The following is a 21,327-nucleotide window of genomic DNA, read 5'->3' as shown; positions in this document are numbered from 1 at the left end:
GAGAGAATGAGAGAGAGAGAGAGAGAGAGAAAGGGGGAGAAAAAGGGAGACAGGGAGGGAGAGAGGAAGGAAGGGAACTTAAGTGTTCTCACCAAACAGCAAATCACCACACTGTATACTTTAAATATAATACAATTTTGTCAATTATACTTCAGCAAACTGAAATATAAATATATTTAATAATATGTATCTGTAGAGTTGAATATATATATATGTATACATATATATATATATTACATTAAACTACTTATCTTAGGGGAAAGACGCAGGAGCCAGGTGAGTGGTTAGGGAAAGGAGGAATAATATCTGAGTGTTAACACGGAGAGGCTTCTGGAGCACTAGTAGGGAGACTGCACTTTGTAAATGTTGATCTAGCTGTGCAGTAGATCCGTATGCTTTTATGTCTGTAGTTATATTTCAACAAAAAGTGTTCATTACAGAAAAGGGGGTGGGAAATGAGGTCAACAGAGAGCAATACGAATTGGGACAAAGTTGAAATCTACATTTAAGTTATTCAAACTAAGTAACTTTATATATATATATTTTTTTTCTTTTGTTATTGGTGGGTTTAGATTTTTGAGGCATCTAAAACCCAATGTGATTATACTGGTTTAAATGAAGCAAATTGAGCTCAGAACTAAAACTTGGAAACTGCTTGACGAATGCATCCTTCATCTAATACATACGGAAACTAAGAAAAGACCACCAAATGATTCTGAATTTGAATCCTGAATGGCCATCAATGGAAGAATGGAGAAAGAAAATGCAATACATAAATACAGTGGAATATCATCCGGGCTTAAAAAGCAAGGGAGTTGGCTGCCATATGGAACAACATGGATGACCTTGAGAACTTTACGCCAAGTGAAATAAACCAGTCACAGAAGGACAAATGCTGCATGATTCCATCGTACAAGGTATCTGAAATAGTCGCCTAAAAGCAGGAAACATAATGATGTTGCAGGGGTTGGGGAGAGGGGAAAGTGGGGTGCTGCTTTCAACTGGTATAAAGTTGCAATGGAGCAGGTTGGAAAAGTTCTCACGATCTTCTGTACAACACTGTGTTACTATAGTTAACCATACTATATTATGCACTTAAAATTTGTTAAGAGGGAGGGTCTCAAATTACTTGTTCTACAATAATAAAAAGGATTTTTAAGTTGAATTTGGTAACTTTTAGCAATAATGAAAAATATTTATGGAAACCTAATGCAACCGAGTGGATTTTAGGTTTTAAGGCTTAGAATCGAATACTTTTCTTTACACACACACACACACACACACACATACACACACTTATTTTTTCCTAAAGGGAGAATAAAGTTGAGCTTTTGGTCGCTATGATATATATCTGGCATCAGATGACTTAAAAAATATTACAGAAGGATAGAAGCAACTGGGAAGAAATTCAGGAAACTTAATCCTTGATTCAGTCGGTTGCTCTGTGGTCTGAGCTGGGTAGGCAGAGACAGAGAATGGTAGAAGGGAATAATCTGAAGGGTCCCTCTTGAATTCTTCTACCACCCATTACTGAAGGGCAGAGCATCAACTATTCAGAAAAAGATAATAAATAAATCAACACAGGAAGCACATGGGAACCATTAAGATCCCTAACTGGCCTGACCAGACAGCAGGTGTGGACCCTTCCTGCTACTCCATTCAGTCCTTGTTGCCACACATTTTTGCTGACCCCACAGAGAAGCATTTTTATTATTATTATTATTATTATTATTATTATTATTATTATTTTCAGTTAGTTTTGATGCAGTGTTCAACATAAGCCAGGATTAATTTAGTATCTCTCTGACAAAGAATAAACATGTATGCTACTGCGAATAAGAGTCATGTTACAGAACTTCTTCCTGCCATGCTCCAGTTGCTGAGGGAGGAGCTTATACTCTAAATAGGACTGCCAAGATTTTATAGAAGATGAGAATGCTACTCGAGAGGGTGCATATCTTGACCAAAGTCTTCCATCCAGGCCTTGGCATTTGGATTTTAAGTCCAACTTATCTGATTCAATAGTCTATGGAGATGCCTTCATAGAAATTTTTGATAAAATTTTATAAAAGCCGAATATTCCTGCCACTCAATCCCAAATTTTGTAGAGTAAATTCTAATCACAAAATGCCTCTCTTTAGTAAAATTAAGATTCTGTTGTTTAAAAAAAAAAGGAATACAAAGAATAATTTTTAAGTGGAACTTATAAAATATTAAATCTGCCAAAAGAAAGAGACATTTAAAATTAACATTATTTTTTAAAATTTAGACAGCGCATGAGCATAGTAAATATGAATTATATGCATTTATTATATAATTCTGAGTATCTTTTCCTCATTGCAGAAGAAAATGTCTTAGGCACTTTGAAGTAGACATGTGCCCAAAGGCAGTATATTTTGAATCACATGATTCAAGACGATCACAACCCAGTTTCTCCCTTTCCTTATTTCAGTGCCGACGCCAGCTTTCTTTCCTCCAACGCTGCCTCATCCAAAGCTCATCTCAGGAATGGTTCTGATGAATCCAGATCCACTAAGACAAGTGACTGATCCAGTTCATGATTTGTCTCAGTCAATGATAGCTTGCTTTCAATAGGAGCAAATGTCTTATTTGCCCAACTCCTAGAGAATGAAGCTAAAAATTTGGAATTTCAGCCCCCCTGCAAGCATGAAAGAAGTGATTTGCTTGCTTACGTATTTATGCATTTGTTTCCACTTTAAACCACCCCTTCTCTGTCTTATAAAATCATGCCATGTGATTACACTTCGCGTGCGTGTAGGACGGGCCTTAACGTGACATAAAATATGCGGAGACTCAGCAAGGTCGAAAAGAAAAAGAAAATTGATACCTCTGGTTTAAGAAGAGAAGGCCTCAGCAGTTGCTGTTGCTGCCAAAGGAAATTAAAATAGAAAAAGGTTTAGAAAATAATTCAGGGGGAAAAGGGAGATCATGATTGGAACAGAGAGAAAAAAAGGCCACAGCTTAAAACTGGTTACCTTGGGATTATGAGTTATTATTCATGTGATAGCTACCAGTATTTTGACTATTGATGTTGGAACGTGAAATAACAAAGAATTAGTTTCCATTTCATCTTTTTTTTAATTAACATCAAAGTTAATAACTTAATAAATGAAAACCTATTAATAACTTTCCGGTTCAAACTTCTTATAAAAAGTTATTTACGATTTTAAAAGCACTTCACGTGCCACAGGATCCTTTTGAACAAGTTTAACCTTGTTTTAAATTGCCCTCTTTTTTTCTCCCCAATCAGATTAAATGTAATCAGGTTCATTAGTGAGAAGGGTAGAGCACATAACATAATGATATAGTTGTTAATATACTCATCATCACATTTAAGAAATGCTCCCCATTTTTCTTTTTTTACCAAAACCCGGGTTGCTTACGGTCAAGCATTGAGCATGCTTTCGGAAATTCTTTTGTGATCAGGGAGACTGCCCCTCCTTGGATTTTGCAGGGATCACTTCTTACTGCCTCTCAGCCTTCCCCATACTCATTTAAAGGAAACACAGTTGCTACTGGTCTCTTTCCTGATAATTTACACTTTAAACACATGGGAAAAAGAGACTTCAAATTTTGGTTTATCCACACTTTGAGGGGACAGTTACACAACACAAATCTTAAATGGGAATGACATTGGGAATGTGGGCAGAGAAATTCTGGGAGACAATTCCAGTGGTGAACCAGCCATTAGAAATGGCCAGGACAACAGCCATGTGACTGAAGGGAGGGTCGATTTTCCATGACGTGGCTGTGAGTGAGTTTGTCTAGTTAAGGCATTCATTTAAAGGAGTAGGAAGTTGAAGGTAGAGATAGTCTCATCCAATCTGTTAGCTGTGATACTTGCTTCTGAAAACCAGTTATTCTTAAATGCATTCATCTTGATTTCCAAATACATTAAGACTTGCGCATTCTAAACCAGTGGCCAGTTAGGTCGTCAGCTCATTTCACTCTCTTGACTGGGAAGCTGTCTGCTAAACTCGGGTAGGTCCTCAGTGACCTCACTGACAGCACCACTTTCAGGGTAGCTAGCCAAATCCCACCAACCAGAATGTCCACTATCTTCTCCACAGACCAAGAATCAAATGAACCTGAGGGAAAAGCCAGAAATTTCTCACAGTCTGACTTTTTAAGACTCTTTAAGATCTTAAGCTCTAAATGTGTTAGGAAGGAGCCTTGAACTCTGGTAAAAGGGACAAAAGTCCCAGGTTTCTAAAGTAGGTTTCTAGCCTTAGAAAAATAAATTTGGGCGAATGTCATAATACTGATTAATAGCAATTCAGGAAACAATACATTTTATCCTTGGAAAAGTGAGCATTTGATATTTGTTCACCTCCTTAAAACCCCAGAACAAAACAGCAACAGGTATAAAAGAGAATAAATAGCACAGCATACTGTTGTTTTATTGAAATAAAGGAAAATACCCTAGCTATGAAAGAACGACAATCAGTCCTGCCTCTAACGCAAATATTTTCCTAGTAAGCTTTATGAAACACCGTAAAGCCCTTACCTCTGACGCATAACCTCTCCTGCAAAGCAGAAACAAAGAAGGCAGTATTAAACAACTTAGAGTTTCAGATGGAATAAAATTATAGATAAGGGTGTTTTATTAAATCTGAGAAAAATGAAAAGGGAATTTTTACTAAAACTTCTTTCAGTGAGAAATACATTTTGTGGCAGTTTACCAGGACAGGAAGATCGAGTTTTCATGCCTGCATTACTACAACTATCAGCCCAGACCCTCATGCCATACGAACAGCACACCTTACACAATCTATTTTATCTCAGTGGTGTGTAACAACACACTTTGACTCTTACTGTCAACCGGATTAAAAGTACTCTATATCATCTCTAACCTAGACAAGTCTTGATACATACAAGATACTCATTTGGGGAAAAGACGTATTTTGTACATGAAAAGCATATTGGTCCAGGATGAAAAATGACCTCGATGACTAGAATATATTCTTCCAAACGTTTGTAAGATGGTTTTTGTTGCATCAATTTATTCTAAAAATAATGAATGAAGAATACTGACTACTTTTAGGGGTCGATGACATTATGAGACATTAATATAAGAGCTGCATATTTTCATTTTCATTTCATATTCAATATTACATAAAGATTTATAAAGTTCATGGACCACAAATTGGGGAAATGTTCGACTGTACTTGAAGGGGGAGAAGTATACAATGCTTTCAGTGTTGAATGTCTTTCATTATAAAGATTTTTTGTCTATTATTTACAGTTGATCTGAAGTACCATATGTATAGTATTATGTTATGAACCAAGTATATAAAGCTAGGAACTGCTATGTAGAGGCACATACATAACTTTAAGGTCCAACCAACCAATCTCTGTAGAAAATTTCTTTAAAATATTACAAGGCCTTTGCAAAATAAGTCTACTTATCTGAACAGATCTTAAGTGGTCAAGACATTGCTGATTGAAATGGTTGGTAATAATGGTTGGTAGTGTAATGCTTACTTCATCCTGTTGGCAATTCATTATTTGAAATGGTTCTTTAGTGAGTTTTGCCTCTATGGTTCTGCCAATAGTTATGAGAATGATAATCCTTCTAAAGCATTTAGAAGTTTCCTCAATTCGTATCTTTCAGAGAATAGAGACAGCTCATACTCTGGTTTGAGTAATGAGAATCAAGTCACATACATGATATGAAGTGTCCAACCAAAGCCGGACTTGATTCTCCAGGATATTTAAGCTAACTTTTTTCGTTAGCAGTTATTTCCCCTACAGGTAGAGTATAAAATATGAAGAGATGAGCTACATTGTTTCCATTAACTTTGTTGTTATCTTTCTTGTGGTGATTTGTATTCTCAGCTCACAAAGGCACAAAGTGACCTGTACAACAGAATCAATGTGTATCATTGTCTATGGACTTTAACACGACTTCCTGTTGATTTTTCTAAGACCAGTCATATAATACTGGTGCATTTTTATGTATGTTATATCCAATGTGTATTAATTATTCACACCATTTTTATGTGTTACGTTTACTTTTAACAATAAGGAAAATGTATGGTAACCTACTTTTGTCTTTCAAAAATATATCTAATAATTTCTTAGGCACTAATTAGAACATTAGGATGCAGAAGAAAAAAATGGTATTCTTTTTCTGGAGGTTGGCTGTCAGGTTGTGGGGGCTCAGGGATTGAGAAGAGGAATAATAATATTTTGGCCTGTGTACTCAAAGAATATTTATAGGTCTCATGCAGAAGAGTTCTAACGGACTTTTATGAAGAAGTCGGAGATCTCTAAATAGAATGTGTAAGTAAAAAACTAGATTAAATATAAAACATGGGAATGGATGTTTCATTTGAAAAGTGTAAGACACTAGTAAAATATTCAGACTCAACAAATATTATAAAGATGTAGAAAATGCTATAAATTCTGTAAGGCTGCAGATAACTACATAAAATTGTTATTTGGAGTTTTTATATTTCTTGGTAATTATTCAGAGAATACATTATCAAGGAATTTCTTTCACATATCCAAGAAGCCGATAGAAAATAGTTTTAAAAAACACACAGTCATATTGAAGGCTTACACAATCATGAATAATACCTTGTCAGAGTCTCCCAAATAGCACACGTTCTCGTGCATATGACCAGCTACCAATAAAAACTCCAACTGAAGTGTTTCAGTGAAAGACAGAGAAGAATCACGTTCAAGAACCCCAAGAAGGAAATTACTCTTGATTTGAATGAAAAGAATCTGAATCAGTGGAGCTTATGAAAATAATTAGATTTATAGATTTTTTAAAAATCTGATACTATTAATTAGGGGTGACAGACCAAATTCTTGAAGAAATGTCACATGATGTGAGAGCTGAACAAAACCTTTGGAATGGTGTGTTATAGGGCCCTGAGCCTATGTGAATATACTTACAATGGAAACGATCAAGCAAGGATTTTGCCTGTATTTTAAAATTGTGCTCTGTTTTCCTGTGCAGACTTTTATCTTCTACAATATTAAAACTGCAGAATAAATCAAATAGTTACACTTGCATTCAAAGTGGGGAATTGCAGGGGCGCCTGGGTGGCACAGCGGTTAAGCGTCTGCCCTTGGCTCAGGGCGTGATCCTGGCGTTTTGGGATCGAGCCCCACATCAGGCTCCTATGCTATGGGCCTGCTTCTTCCTCTCCCACTCCCCCTGCTTGTGTTCCCTCTCTCGCTGGCTGTCTCTATCTCTGTCAAATAAATAAATAAATAAAATCTTTAAAAAAAAAGTGGGGAATTGCAAATAAAATTTATTCCATGTGTTATATGGGAAAACAGTGTAATTACTTGCTGGTCAAGTGTCACTAAGAAGATAGGAAGAAGATAGCACTAAGCTGAGCTGATGCCTTTAAGAACTTACCGAGTTGAGTTCTGAGAACTACAACACAAAATTTCTTTCTGAAGTATACATTTTTATCCTCTTTGCCTAATACAAAGAGTAAAGGCCTATATAAAACTGATGACAGTTCACTAGATAAATTCCTTTTTTATTTCTATTTAAAGTGTTTATATTTTATTTGTACAACTAAATTTAGATGATTTATCGAGAGTAATGAAAGGTAACTAAAAATGAAGCCAATATACTTTTCTAAAATTTTGATAGACATTTTATATTATTGATAAACTTAATATAATTTTCATCAATCAAACAGTAACTAAATTCATACTAAACCTTCGTAGACATTTATCAAACCTTATTTTGGTGAAACCGATTAGAATTTATTAAACTGGAAAAAAATACTTTCTTTGAAGGAGAATCCTCTGATAAAATTACAGGATGATATCAAAATGTTGACAAGCAAAACTGAAGGTCACTTTAAACACCTGTGGGAACAATGAAATGTCTTCCAAAAGCCAACAACTCAAGATTTTCATTATACAGAAGGGTAGAGAAAGCATAATGAGAAATGAACAGAGTAAGACCGTAATTGAAAAAGTAAAAGATTTTTCAAATGTATAAGCATACTAGTAAGATAAAAGCAAGCCAGAGTAAAGAATGTTCTTGTAAGAAAACAGATGACTACATCTTATAGCACCAGGGATTTATTTTGGAATACCATAATATCTGTCAAATCCTACATTTCTAGATACATAACATTTTTACTTTGGTAGTGTTTAACCTTACCAAATACATAGGCTGCAAGGAAGGAACAGAACCTATGATATCATTTTTTTTGGTTAACAGTTTTTTTTTTTTTCTGGAGCACTCAGTAAAACTATGATCAAAAAGTAAACGTAGGCATTCCTGCATTAACATGCTAACAAGCCACTGGTTCACGCTGGAGATCTAACTTGCCCACATATTCCCATTGAAAAACAGATTGAAGTTACTTACTTTTTAAATAAATGCAGACAAATAATGCTACTTCGTAGTTAAGAAAATTAAGGTAAATCTATAATATGAGTTAGAAATGATGAGGTTAATAATCTTTCAAAGTAAAAAAATGAGGAAAAAACAGCACTGCACTGAGTTTAGGGTAGAAGAATGGAATCTTCTTTAATGTTCAAATTTGCCTCCACTTGAAGATTTTGGTCAACAAGAGTTGTCCAGTTAAAATAGGAAAAGCAACATTACAGTGCAGTAGACTGACTGTGAGATGAGTTCTCAATGCCCTCGAAAATATTGTGCAAATTCCCCTGGTCATGTTCAGTCACTTCCGCAGTTTCTATCTCTGGAGGGCAACTAGTTTCAAGTCTTGAGTTGTGTTTTGGTGGAAAGTTTTTTTCGATTTGACTGTACATGTTAGCTACCGACTTTTCGAGGTCGGCTAAGTTTTTAATATGCTTGAGGATGCCCTTTGGTTCTCTCTGGGGATCTGCATGACACACTGTTGCAGATGCTGGTGGTTGTCTGACAGAAGACTCCATTTCCTCGGCAGGCATCACACTGACAGTGCGCTTCACAGTGGGTACACAGACACACTTAGTGGACGGAGTCCAGGTTGGAGGAGACAGAGGAGAAGGAAGAGGAGGGGAAGGGGGAGAAAGGGAAGGAAGTGAAGGCAGAAGAGGTGAAGGAGGAGAAGAGGGAGGAGAAGGGGGGGTGGAAAGTGGAAGAAGTGGAGGAGGAGGGGGAACACAGGAAAGAGCAAACGGAGTAAGGACAAGAGGTGCAGGAGGAGGAGGGGGAAGAGGAGGGGAGATATTTGGTGGTTTGGGAAGGATTTCAAAAATGTTCCTTCTGGTTTCAACTGTTAACATACACGTGGGTGTCTCTCTCCTAAAGACTGGGGAATTTAAAATGCAGGGCATTGAAGGAGAAAGTTCCAAGGAACAGTCAGCAGGAGAAAGGATGACATCAGGTTCTGACTGGAGTTCCACAGTTCTTGAAACAGTTGGCAAAGTGGAGTAGGAGGAGTGAGACGAAGGAGAGAAACATGAGGAGTCTGAAGACAGAGATTCCAAGGGCTCTGCTCCATGTGTGAGCTGTGATTCACCTTGCCTTGTTTCTCCTCTCTCGGGTCCATTCGAATCTCCAGCTGTAGGCAGGGGATTACTGCTACCTCTTTTGTTTGGAAAGGTTCCAGTGGTTTCCTCTCCACCTTCCTGCCTGTGGCTCCGCCATTGCTCCAGCTCTATGGTTTCTGGTCTCTTGGGAAGTTCCCACACTGGTCTCTGAGGGAAGCAGATTGGCTGATTCCACATCCTCTGAAACATTTCTCTTGGGCCCCTCAGGGACTTACTCCTGGCTTGTGTTTTGGGTAAAAATGAGTCTATAAAATCTGTTCTTAGTGAGAAGTCTGAATTTGTTGGTGTTGGATCTAGAGTTTCCTTATACAGAGTACTGTGGATACTTAGGGCGTCCTCATCAGACATCAGTGTGAATTTTCTTGCCGACTTGGGCTGGTTGTTCTTAAGGGAGCCATGTACATGAGCCTGCTTGTGAGCCTCAGTAGTGCTGGAAGAAAAGGGCATCACAGTGTGGGGACTTTTCCTGTCTTCCGAGACTGACTTATTTCCCCTGCTTTGTTGGAAATGGTAGAGAAGGAAAAGACTTGAAAGAAAAGAAGATAATGAAATGTAAGGAAACAGGTCGTGACACAGCTTTCATGAGAAAGATGTCTTTATGGTTCTCATTACGACTTCAAAATATAGAAGGCCAAATAACACTAATCTACTGAAGCCAGGCATTACTTTCATGTCCCTGTTCTCAAAAAGGCAGGGCAAGAAAAGCTTGAGAGCTGTGAGTAGCATGAAACATTTTCATTTTTTTTTTTAGAAAATGCATCAATCTGTAGACTGACTTTTTTTTCCCAGTTAGTTTGATACAGCGAAGTATCCATGACCACACATAACAGTTCTCTTATGTAGAAATCGTGATTCTCCAAATTGCAAACGAGCATTTTGGCTAATGGTTTCAGATCCTTTGCTTTGGTTGAGGATACTCAGAGCTGTCTGTTTAGGGAGAAGGATCCTTAGCTGTATCTGATTCGGTACCATTATCTCTCATCTCAGTCATTCCGTCCTGGAGCTAAAAGTACACTCCTATCTGAGATAAAGCTTGTAAGAGAATACAGAAAGGAATTCTCTATTCCCTAGATTAGAGAATTAAAGTCTCCAAGGACAGATGGGAGAATTTCTCTCAGAGTTCAAAATCACAATTGAGATATTGAAGTTATGCTAGAATCTGGACAGAGATTATTTCCTTCTATTTCAATTTTAAGCTGAATCCATTTGAAATGCTATAAACAGCACAAATAAGAAGAGGGCCTATTGGTATTTATTTTGAATACGATCTGCATCAAATTTGGGTCAAGCCTGACTTTAATGAAAAGACTTATGTTCAAATCACATAGTTTCGATATCCCTGGAAGATTTGCTCACACACTGACACTGCGTTACAGTGGCTGAGAGTGATGAATAAAGTCAGCTACGTGAAAGGTCGTAAGCAAGTATCTCTAATGAAAGCATTGGGACCTTCCCCCCAGCAAGGCTGGCTGGTTTTGAATAGTCTCTCCTCAGATTTTGCTCTCAAGCTCAAACAGAGTAACATTTACTTTATTATTGCTTAATATTTACTCACACAGCACGAATGAAATAAAAGAAAATACTATGAATAAAAATTAAGCGGCCACGTTGAAAAACGAGAATGACAGGTGAGGCAATAAAATGCTATCTAAGGCCAAAGTTGCTCCCGTGTCATTTCACAAAGATACAAACTACAAAGGGAGAATCCTCACAGGTGGACTTGGCATATCAGGCCCACCTGGATAATTCCGGAAGGACAGATAATTTGGATTAAACAGACGTCAAACCCTTCTCCTGATCTTGCAAAGTCATTTTTTTTTAAATGGACTTGACACATTATTTGGCAATTTTTAAAAAATAGTTCTTTCCAAGAAAAATTAAACCAAGAACAAATCTGTCTATATAATGGGACCACATCACTTTTGATTGAGAGACATCTCGAAATACTTTTAACAAATTAAAAATGAGAACGTTGATAGGCTTCTAGGGAGGCACAGGCTTCCAAGATACCAAAAGGGAATGAGATATGGAAGATAGAACTTTCTTTCTAAAAGCAAATGACTCCATGGTAAAAGATGAAGATTACTATATTTAGAGTAAAACTTAATCTATTCTCTTGTATCTTTTCTTTCCTAATGCCTCATATGAGAAGGATATTATTTACTTACTTATGCCTATGTATCCACAGGTGGGAAAGAGAAAACATGCGACAGAAAAAAAAAAAGTTTGAACTGTAGTTAATTTGAGGTGATTATGAGAATACTAATAGGAACTTGATTTAAACATTTGATATGTATATCCAGAAAAGAAAATGCATGTTTTTCTATGTTCTTTGTATTTACTCATAAGAATGATACATAGTAATAGTTCAGATAAAATCGTATGGCATTTCTCTAGTAGTCTCATCACATAAAATAGCTAGCTATCTGCTTCTTGTACATAGGTAAAATTCACTTTCATTACGCAGGGTTGATTTCAATCCCAAAACTGATATTTTAAATGAGATTCAAAGAATTGTTTCTACGCCCTAACTGAAAAATTAGTCCACACTGATTTATAAAGAAGACAAATGTACTGTTTGGAAGAAAGTAAATACAGAAGTACTATGATGACTATTACAGAGCAATTGTTGAATCTGTATAATGTTATTAATTAGATCGTTATGATTTTTTTCAAAATAACCTTTGATTTTTTTTTCTTTTAATTTGATAATAATTCACTCGGAGCTAGTCTCTTTTCTAGTAACATGTGGTTAGAATCCCCGTATAAAGTTTTTAAATAGATAGGTTAAACATTTGTTAAAGATGTGTAAATGTGCAGAACTCAAAATACTTCATTAGATATATATTATAATTGCAAAATTCTCTAAGTCTACCACAATTTTTCAAATAATAGTAGTCCCGTAAGTGTTGCTATTTGAAAATGGTCACCATCAAACGATACTGATTCCAGATGACATTATAGTAGATCTACTTTTGTTAAGTAAAAATGAATATATGTCACTCACTAATTTTAGATAAAACAAAACTTTACACATAAGTCTTTTTTAGTTTCTGAATATTTTTTGGAGAGAGGTGGTTTATATAAAGAGAATCAAATCGTATTGGCTCAATTCCTACATTCACCAGTAATTCAAAAAGAGACCATCATTTTCAATGCATTAAAAAATGTTAAAAACTATATTTAAAGTATGAATCCTGTATTATTATTTTCGAAAGAATGCCAAGCCCTTAACTGTCAAGCATTAAATTCAATTTTAGCATTAAGATATACAACATGAAAATCAGTTTTAACATTTTAAAAACTTTTTAACATCATCTCATATAATAGTATTTATATGGCAAATAATATTGATATGTGTTAAAACCAGTTTGCCCATTAAAAGGTAAATGTCATAACTTTTGAGGCTTGCTTTATTCCTACTAGTAAATGCTACAAATGTAACACAGTCAAATAATGTGTTTTAGTCCCTCCACTCCACCGAATTTCAGTAAATAAAAGATGTCTTGGATTTAATTCAGTCATATTCAAAATTTTATAATATCCTTGGTTGTTTTGCTTTTTCATGTCCAAAAAAAGTTACTCTTGAATTTTCAAAACATAGGCAAGTTAAATAAGTCCAAAAAGAATCAGATTATGAGGGCAGCATCATTATGGAAACATCTGTGAAGTCTTTTCACAATAATTAAAAAGATTTTCAAATGTGGATGATTTAATATTGTTTAGAGGTTCCAAATATTGTGGGAGCAGTCTCTTTTGAGAAGAACATAATGAAAAGTATATTCTTTAAGTGGTTGGATATTTAATATTTATTTGGGTTTCAGATTTTCATTCAGATTTTAATTACTGTATCTTATGACATCCTAAGATAGTATCTTTAAAAACACTATTTTAGACCATAACATTGGTATTAAACTACTAAATAGGAGTTGGCTTTTGACACCAAATCAGGAATTACTATTTTATGATTATGCTTCATTTTTCCTTATTTCCTATGAGAAAAAATTTTTTTCCAGAACGTATTTTTAATTTTGGAGAAAAAAATTTTTCTGTGTCATTGTGAAGGTTTACAGATTAAACAGACAATTCAAGCTAGTCATCTGCCAATGTCTTCTCCAACTTCCTTTCTCTTACTGTTTTTAATGTTCTTTTTTTGCTTGCTTGTGTTTTGCTTATTATTTTTCAATTCAACTTTTCTTAGATTCTCATTTTAACAATTTTGTTTTTTTAAGAAAAATGTCATAATTCAAGTAAACTGCATTTCCGCATCAGGCTGAAATGAAATACCCCCCACCATCCATCACACCCACCTGTCTGTCAGGGCGGCTGCAAGGCCTACTTACATGGTGCTGTCTCCCAGCTCCTCGTACAGGTGCGCCCCCGGGGGAGGCGGGGGTGGTGGGGGCGTGGCCACAGGTGCAGGCGCAGGCGCTACGGGCTTGGCTGCTGGTAAGGCCGACTGGATTCGCGCCGTCTTGGTACATTCGGCTTGGCGGCTTGGGTAAGGCAAGGATGTTTTGGAACACTCATTTTAGAAATCATATACATATCAGTTGGCATATAAACCCACTAAAAACACCAGGAACATAGATATTTGAACTTATAAACTGATACAATAACAAAAGCATGCCCACAGGGTATCGTTCTCATGTACCCTCTTCCCCTTCAGGTCTTTAAAATATTTACCCCTGAATAACGGGTAGATTCAGTAGAAATATTTGCAGGTTAAGCGAAATAGTAATATTAAAGATAGGGGGCAAACTATGTATAAAAATGTGGCTAATAATTGGTGGTTACTTAAAGGATCTCTTTCATAACGGGGGCAATGCTGAGGATGCATAATGTTGAAGATACGTAAGTTTTCTTTATCATTCGTCTTCCATCTGTTTCAAGAGAAGTTATTCTATTTAAAACGATTTGAAACATTTTTGACATTCGTCGCCAGAGGCTGTGTAGTTTAAGAAGGTTCTCTCTCCTGAAGAGGGGGCGGTGGCTGGCTCTGGTTGCCTTCGGATCCCTAGGACGCCTGTGACTCTTGCCTTGGAGTTTTGCTGCCCTTTCTGAAAGTCCTGGAACTGTTAGTTCTTTCTCAAAACAAGATCTCAAAGTGTGGAAGCTATCAGAGCAAACTGCCTTTTTCCCATTTCCGCCCTCGTATCCCAAAGTGAAAAACCAGCTCGATTCTGTACATACAATAGCACCAGGGAATCTGAACTACAAGTATACACTTCCTGCAGATACAAGACAGACAGACAATACACGGTCCTGGACAGGCTGACTGCTTTATCAGGAGTATCTGGGGTTTTCTTCTCATAGTACAAAAACTCATATGCAAGATGTTAATTATACTTACACTTTAAACCTGTTTCGAAAAGCAAGGAGTGAGAAAAAAAGAGAGAAAGCGACATTAGAAGTACTGCATTCATAATATTTTAACATCTGATTTATTGTACATGATGAATAATTTACTGGTTAAACTCATAATGACACAGATTTAATGACACAGCAGGGAAAACGAAGTATTTCAATTCACAAAGCCAGAATGGGGGGAGCACCTTATTATTACTGGCAACCTCACAGAAGCTGTGAAAATGTTCATTACAGGGAAACAAAGAAATGAACTAAATGGAGCAAGAAAAACTGGATGAAAACATGGAGACGTGAATTTGAACTCTGATGGAGAAATGGTATCGCAAAGATGATCTGATCTCTGTAATCGGCTTCTTGGCGTCCTGAATGTGTTACAGGGATGGAGTCAGGCAGCAAGCCCTGAGTACACCCGGGGCTTCCCTTTGAAGCAGAGGCTGGGATTCGAAGGGGCCCCTCCTGGGTCACGAATCCACGACACTTTTTTTCCATATTTCCCCCTTAGCTCTTCCATGTACAGTGAATTTCATGTTAATAGGAAAGAAGAGCCATCCATCCAGTCTTATTTACAAGCAGAATAGAAAACCACAAAAGTTAGAGTTGTAAATATTAGAATTTTACTTTGAAACACGAGCAGGGCAAACCTCATTCTGATTGTTAGTCTACGAAAAGCAGTAACTAAAATGAATTCATGGAGTGTTGATCTGATTAATGGACTAAAAAAAAATAATTAAATCCACCTACAAAATGTTTAAATGCTAAGCATCTTAGTGATTTGTTAAATTGCAGACCACGGAGTATAATGTCTAGGATGCTTCAGTTTTGGTCACTGCATTGTGTGCCAAATATAAGAAGTTTCCCCGCTGATTTTATTGCTACAGGATTCCTTTGGGAAGCAGTGCAATGAACAACTGTAACACAGATTAGCTTTAATATGAAAATTAGTGCTGGCTTGATGGCTTAAAAATTTAAAACCATTTGTCCACTATTAAGTTGGTTCATAGCTTTAGACTTGGTGTATCAGTTGATTTGTTAAGGACACTTCAGACTCCAATATATCCACCTTAATGTATTTGCAACTTCACATTGCTTTTGTGATGAAAGATGTTCCTATGGCATCTTCATGCAGAGCCTACCTTTCAACTTTAAGTTGGGATTACCTTGCCTGATTTAATTCAAAAGAAAATTCTCATTGTTTGAGAACAAAGACAATTTAAGAATATGTAAGTACTATTTGAGTCCTCCCCATAGGTATTTTAAATGATGAAGGACAGTTCTACCATTATTTCTTCCTCTGTGTATGTCACTAATTGATACAACTTACGATCCCTGTCTGTTATTTATTTGCATTTTGTGGTACTCTTAAGGCCATTGCTCTTCTTAACCTATTCCACAACTGTTTTCACCAGGCGTTATCAATATGGATATATTTTAAATGCCTAGACCTCTATCACAAAGGTTCCCAGCACCTAGCATCAAATAAAGCATAGTTTACTAGACGACTTCGAATACAGATGCCTGCGTTAGCCATAATTATTTTACTCCTTTGAAGGGCCTAAATAAGACAAATATAGGTATTTTCAATGGAAATATTTGCCCATAGGAACAAGGAAAATGGAAGACCTGCACAGCCAAAATATCCTGTCGTATGTTACAATATGGGTTCTCGCAGGGCTACCCAGGAAGGAGGAACCACCGTGGAAAATGACATGCGGCATACTCTGATTTTTAAATAATTTTGCCAACACTGTGGTCATTTACACAGATTCAAATTTAACAACATGGATACAATGCTATCGTGACCATGTGGTTAGGTCGCAGACCTTCCTTGGGACCAGGGATATCTGCATATGTCATTCCTCTGCCTATGACATTTCCTAGGATCCCTGCTGCCTTCCTTCCCCAGACTCGAAACCTCGGAAAGAGTATGAACACAGCCACAGGAGCTAACCTGACAGTCCTATCGGAGGGGAACATACTAGGAGCATGGGAATATTGAGTATTCTGTGGGAAATGTTGGAAGTTTGTTTTGTTTTCCCTTAAAGGAAGGCCACTGGGTGCAAGAAGGATACAGCAATCCCCGAAATGTTTGCTCCACTCCTGTTTGGGGACTCCAAAGCCATGTCACCAGGGGTGGCTTTTCGATGATGCCATGTTTCGGTCGAGGAATACTTACTGTCTGTAGCTGACCAGAACCACCAAGATGGCAGGAATACAGCACAGGATAATGATGAAGGCGAGGGCCAGTAAGGCCCCTTCCGTGTAGCCCAGACTTTCTCCTCGCTTTTTAATGCTCGTCACTGCCTCCGGGGTCCGGATCTCCAAAATGCGTCCTCCTTCCCCGTAATGCGGCTGGAAGTCTTTATTGATATCAAGCAGTTTGCCATCCAAAAATCTTTATTGTTAGATAAATAGTAAAATCAATGATGTTAACAGAAAAAAAATTCTGTAACAGAATTTTGTACTTTTCATATTTTCTATAAAAGTATTTTTGTAAAATATTAAAAATATTTTAAAGAAAATAATTTTGTAATATCTTGTTACTATTTTTATTAAATATTAATATTTAAAAAATAAATTTGTGATATTTTAATTGAAACACAAGTTGAGTCTATCTCATGAATAAAAAAAATATAAAAAGAGCAATGAAGAAGAGCAATACGACCTATAGACATATCACAGATATTAATAACAACGACCCTAATATACTCACAGATTGGGAAAAATAATTACCACCATCACTGAACTTAGTATCACTCTGGTGAAATTACTTACATTATTAAGTTATTCAGGTGAATAAATATTCTAAATTACATATAGCAAAGTTTAAAATTATATCCTGCATTTTGTCTGCTTGGGTCCTCAGAAAAATCCTGTAGAACTGAACATTATAATGCTAATTGACTGCAGGCCAGAAAGCTACACAGTTAGGGCCCCAAGTCCGAGACACCAACCCAAGCCCTCAGGCTCCGAAATCTACATTTGTTTTATATGTCCACACTCTCAAATCCCAACCAAAATAACATTGTATGGGGAAGAGGCGAACAAATTAAAAGGTGTTTCCTGCCTAGATAGGGAAGACTATATGAATGATGCAGACAGCAAACCAGTCAGGACGACAGGAATTAGCCAATTTAAGACCACGGTTCTTGCAAATTCTTCCTCTAAATAATGCAGTTTCTACTATGGGCATCACATTAGGGTACGGGGGATAATCGGGGAATAATTATTACATAATTTTACTAGATTGATTTTGTTACATATGAAATGTTATGTTGTAATTAGCAGGTAATAGTTTTTTCAAAATTCCTTGGGAACATTGGCACAATCCCTTATAAATCCTACAGTACTGATGTAACAGATGTGTCCTTAATAGCACAAAGCCACATCATGTCTTAGGGATTTTTAATTTTGAATTTTTAAAGATGTTCATCTATAAAAATCAAATATCTTACTATAGAAAACTGGAAAGCACAAACTGTCCAAAAAGCATAAGTACTCATAGGCCCCCAAAGCGGAAGCTGCTCACATTTGGATATATCCCAATCGAATCTCTCTTAATATTTTTATTCTCATAATTAAACAGCATGTATGAAGTGAAAACGATTATTTTAGAAACATATTGCATAATATAAACCACTACACTTATGTTGAAAATGCAGAAAACACAATGAAATGGGGGAAGAATTTATTTTTATTTATTTATTTTTAAAGATTTTATTTATTTGACAGAGAGAGAGACAGCCAGCGAGAGAGGGAACACAAGCAGGGGGAGTGGGAGAGGAAGAAGCAGGCTCCCAGTGGAGCAGGGAGCCTGATGTGGGGCTCGATCGCAGGACCCTGGGATCAGGCCCTGAGCCGAAGCCAGATGCTTAACGACTAAGCCACCCAGGCGCCCCATGGGGAAAAAAATTTTAAATGGCCCAAATTTCACCATCCCATGATAACAAAGAGCACCATGCTTATGCATCTTACAATCTACTTTATCCCTTTTGACACTTCTTTTTTAATTTTCTGAGTGATCCTGCTGACGTTATATCTACTGTACGGTGTTCATAGCTTCCTTATGGAAAAAACAGATGACTCATATCGGATACGAATTCCACTGGGTAGTTTATTAGACTTGCCATTTAAGAAACCCAATGGCTTAGATAACTCAATTTTAGTTTGAAAGGTGTACATGTTTTTACTCAAGTTTTCATATGATAATGTAAGGCAGTTAGGATTTTTGTTGAGTATTTTTTTTTTTTTACAAATTTGCTTTTGTAGATACAAAATATACTTTTATAGCAATTTTCCTAGGTCGTTTTTAGACGCGTTAAAAAATATATAATAAAATTTAACTATGGTTCCAAGTGCTAGAACAGAATGGTACCACATTTTGTTTGAATTTTTTATCAGATAAGTTAAGAAGTTCCAAATAATGTACAGATTAAGAGTTCTTCTGCAAGAAAACACTATTGGAGAGTGGGAAGAATCATTAGTTTGGGTGAGGACTTCACCCGTATCCTATGGAATCCACTAGATGGACCCACTTCTACAGGATTCTTGCATTTCACATCCCATCACCCGAGGGAAGATTTGTTAGTCTTTTTACAGTACAAGAGCTCCATTATTTTGATATTTCCTTTGTTTATTTCTCAATTTACGTAAATGTCCTCATTGTTTCCTGGAACACTCGATTGTTTCTGAACCCACACCTAATCTAGAATATCCTTCTTTTTGCTTTCTACATGCGAAACAGTTTTGCCTAGGGGCAAATTCCATAAGATTTTTCCTTAAAAAATTGTGGATCCGATTCTCATTGCCTTTTGGCATCTTATCGTACATATGGGACATCTAAGGCTTATCTAATTTTTTATTTCTTTATAATTGAGTCACTTTTATTTGTGTTTCAATGGCATGAAAATACATTCAGATACTTTTCAATGACACATGATGACATTTTCATTGATTTGGCTGGGAAAGTAATGGCATCTTTTCATTATATTTTTAGTTTATGTTTCTGGGGTCACTACACTACAGTGTTTTTACCTCAGAGATGCCTACACTGGTCAGATTGTATCTTCATTGTCCTCTAAATATATTTTGATCTCTTATAATGCATATCTCCCCCCCCCCTTTCTTAATGCCTCTGAACTTCTTATGTATATACTTTATGTGGCCAATTTCTTTTTCAGATGTTTTCTCATTTCAGGCAAATTTGGAGATTTTCCACCCTAAGGTGGAAAAAATGGCCCCCAAACCTTCAGGGTTTTGTTTTATACTTTTTCTGATTTGGGGACAAAGCTAGTTTCCATGTCGGTCCTTGAAGAAACACTCTAATTGGCCTCCCCGGGAGTGTGTGCTGACCCACACCCAGGCAGTGAGCAGATAGGGTTGGCATCCAGAGGGGGAGGCAGTGTAGATGCCCACCACCAGTACCGTGGAGGAGGGGCACTGGTAGGGTTGTTTCACCAGAAACGGAAGGATTCAGGGCTCCTCAAACACACATACCATTTCACTGTCTGATATGGTCTTGCTTTCTACTGAAAGTGTTTAACTGTCTTCCAGTAGTTTCTGGAGAATATTTCCAGAGATAAATTCTACCTCTGAGTCATGAGGATGTGATTTCTTTTAGTTTGTTTTTCAGTATTTATTACTGATTCCATTTTGCCCCATGCTTACTTATCTTAGGAAGGAGATCTATCTGTCAGATCTGCTCTGTTTTCGTGATGAGTAAGGGACAGGTGAAGCTAGGGAGGGAGAGATAGGAAGGGGGCCAGAGGGTCAGGCTCACAAAATTCAAAATGGTGAGAGATGAAGGAAACCAGAGATAAGGGAACAAACCAGACCATCCTGCCCTAGTTGTCAGAGGTGGGGTTTCGTTGTAATAGCTATTGGTGACCAAGAAAATTACCAGACCCTAAAAAGGAAGTAAGCCATGGAAGGTGTTATCACTAGTCCTTGCTCTATGGTGATATCAATAGAGATGTTAAAAGGATTTAAGTTCCCTGGTTAGCTTTCTATAAAAGACCATCCCTAAAAGCCCTCAGTGGCAGCCCTGTTGGGATCCCTCTCGCTCCTGAGAGCTTTTTCTGTTTCCTTGCTTAATAAACTTCTATTGCTTTACTCACTCTCCTTTGTTCACGAGATTCATTCTTCGACTCCATGAAGCAAGAACCTCACTCTCCCACATCACTGACATGACATAAATTCCTAAGTCAGTTCCTTGTCTTCTAATTCACTCTGCTGATGGAGCACATGCAAACACGCACCCCCGCCTCTGTTTACTTGTAAGGGACCCGACTGTCAAAGCATGGTGTGTAAGCACCGGTCGACGCTGTATTTTACCTTGAGGGTTATGCTACTGCAGTGCACATATAAATGTAGAGATAAAGGGGAGGGTGAGCAGGAGTATGTAGTCTGTACTTCACAAAGACCTGAACCAGATGGTAGAGGGGCAGCTGCCTC

General features: G+C 37.0%; 1 protein-coding gene across 15 annotated transcripts in view; it reads right to left on the bottom strand.

The window, feature by feature from the left end:
• PCDH15 (protocadherin related 15) overlaps positions 1 to 21,327 on the bottom strand; it is a 768,547-nt gene that overhangs the window by 12,459 nt on the left and 734,761 nt on the right. For 4 of the 15 annotated variants that reach the window (XM_040624589.1, XM_040624588.1, XM_040624595.1 and 1 more), the window contains 5 exons: positions 17,051 to 17,269; positions 14,861 to 14,869; positions 13,851 to 14,003; positions 11,676 to 11,681; positions 8,521 to 10,033 (listed from right to left, as the gene is read on the bottom strand). In XM_040624589.1, coding sequence (XP_040480523.1) covers positions 8,611 to 10,033; positions 11,676 to 11,681; positions 13,851 to 14,003; positions 14,861 to 14,869; positions 17,051 to 17,269 — 1,810 coding nt within the window. In that variant the 3' untranslated portion in view covers positions 8,521 to 8,610. Of the gene's footprint in view, positions 1 to 2,848; positions 2,888 to 4,528; positions 4,548 to 8,520; positions 10,034 to 11,675; positions 11,682 to 13,850; positions 14,004 to 14,860; positions 14,870 to 17,050; positions 17,270 to 21,327 lie in introns of those variants that run through there. The other 11 variants (XM_040624601.1, XM_040624600.1, XM_008689578.2 and 8 more) reach the window with 6 other exon arrangements.

The sequence above is a fragment of the Ursus maritimus genome, unplaced genomic scaffold (assembly GCF_017311325.1).
Source record: "Ursus maritimus isolate PB19 unplaced genomic scaffold, ASM1731132v1 scaffold_7, whole genome shotgun sequence".
NCBI lineage: Eukaryota > Metazoa > Chordata > Mammalia > Carnivora > Ursidae > Ursus > Ursus maritimus.
Note: the sequence above shows the minus strand (reverse complement) of the source record. Positions and strands in the feature narration are given on the sequence as shown.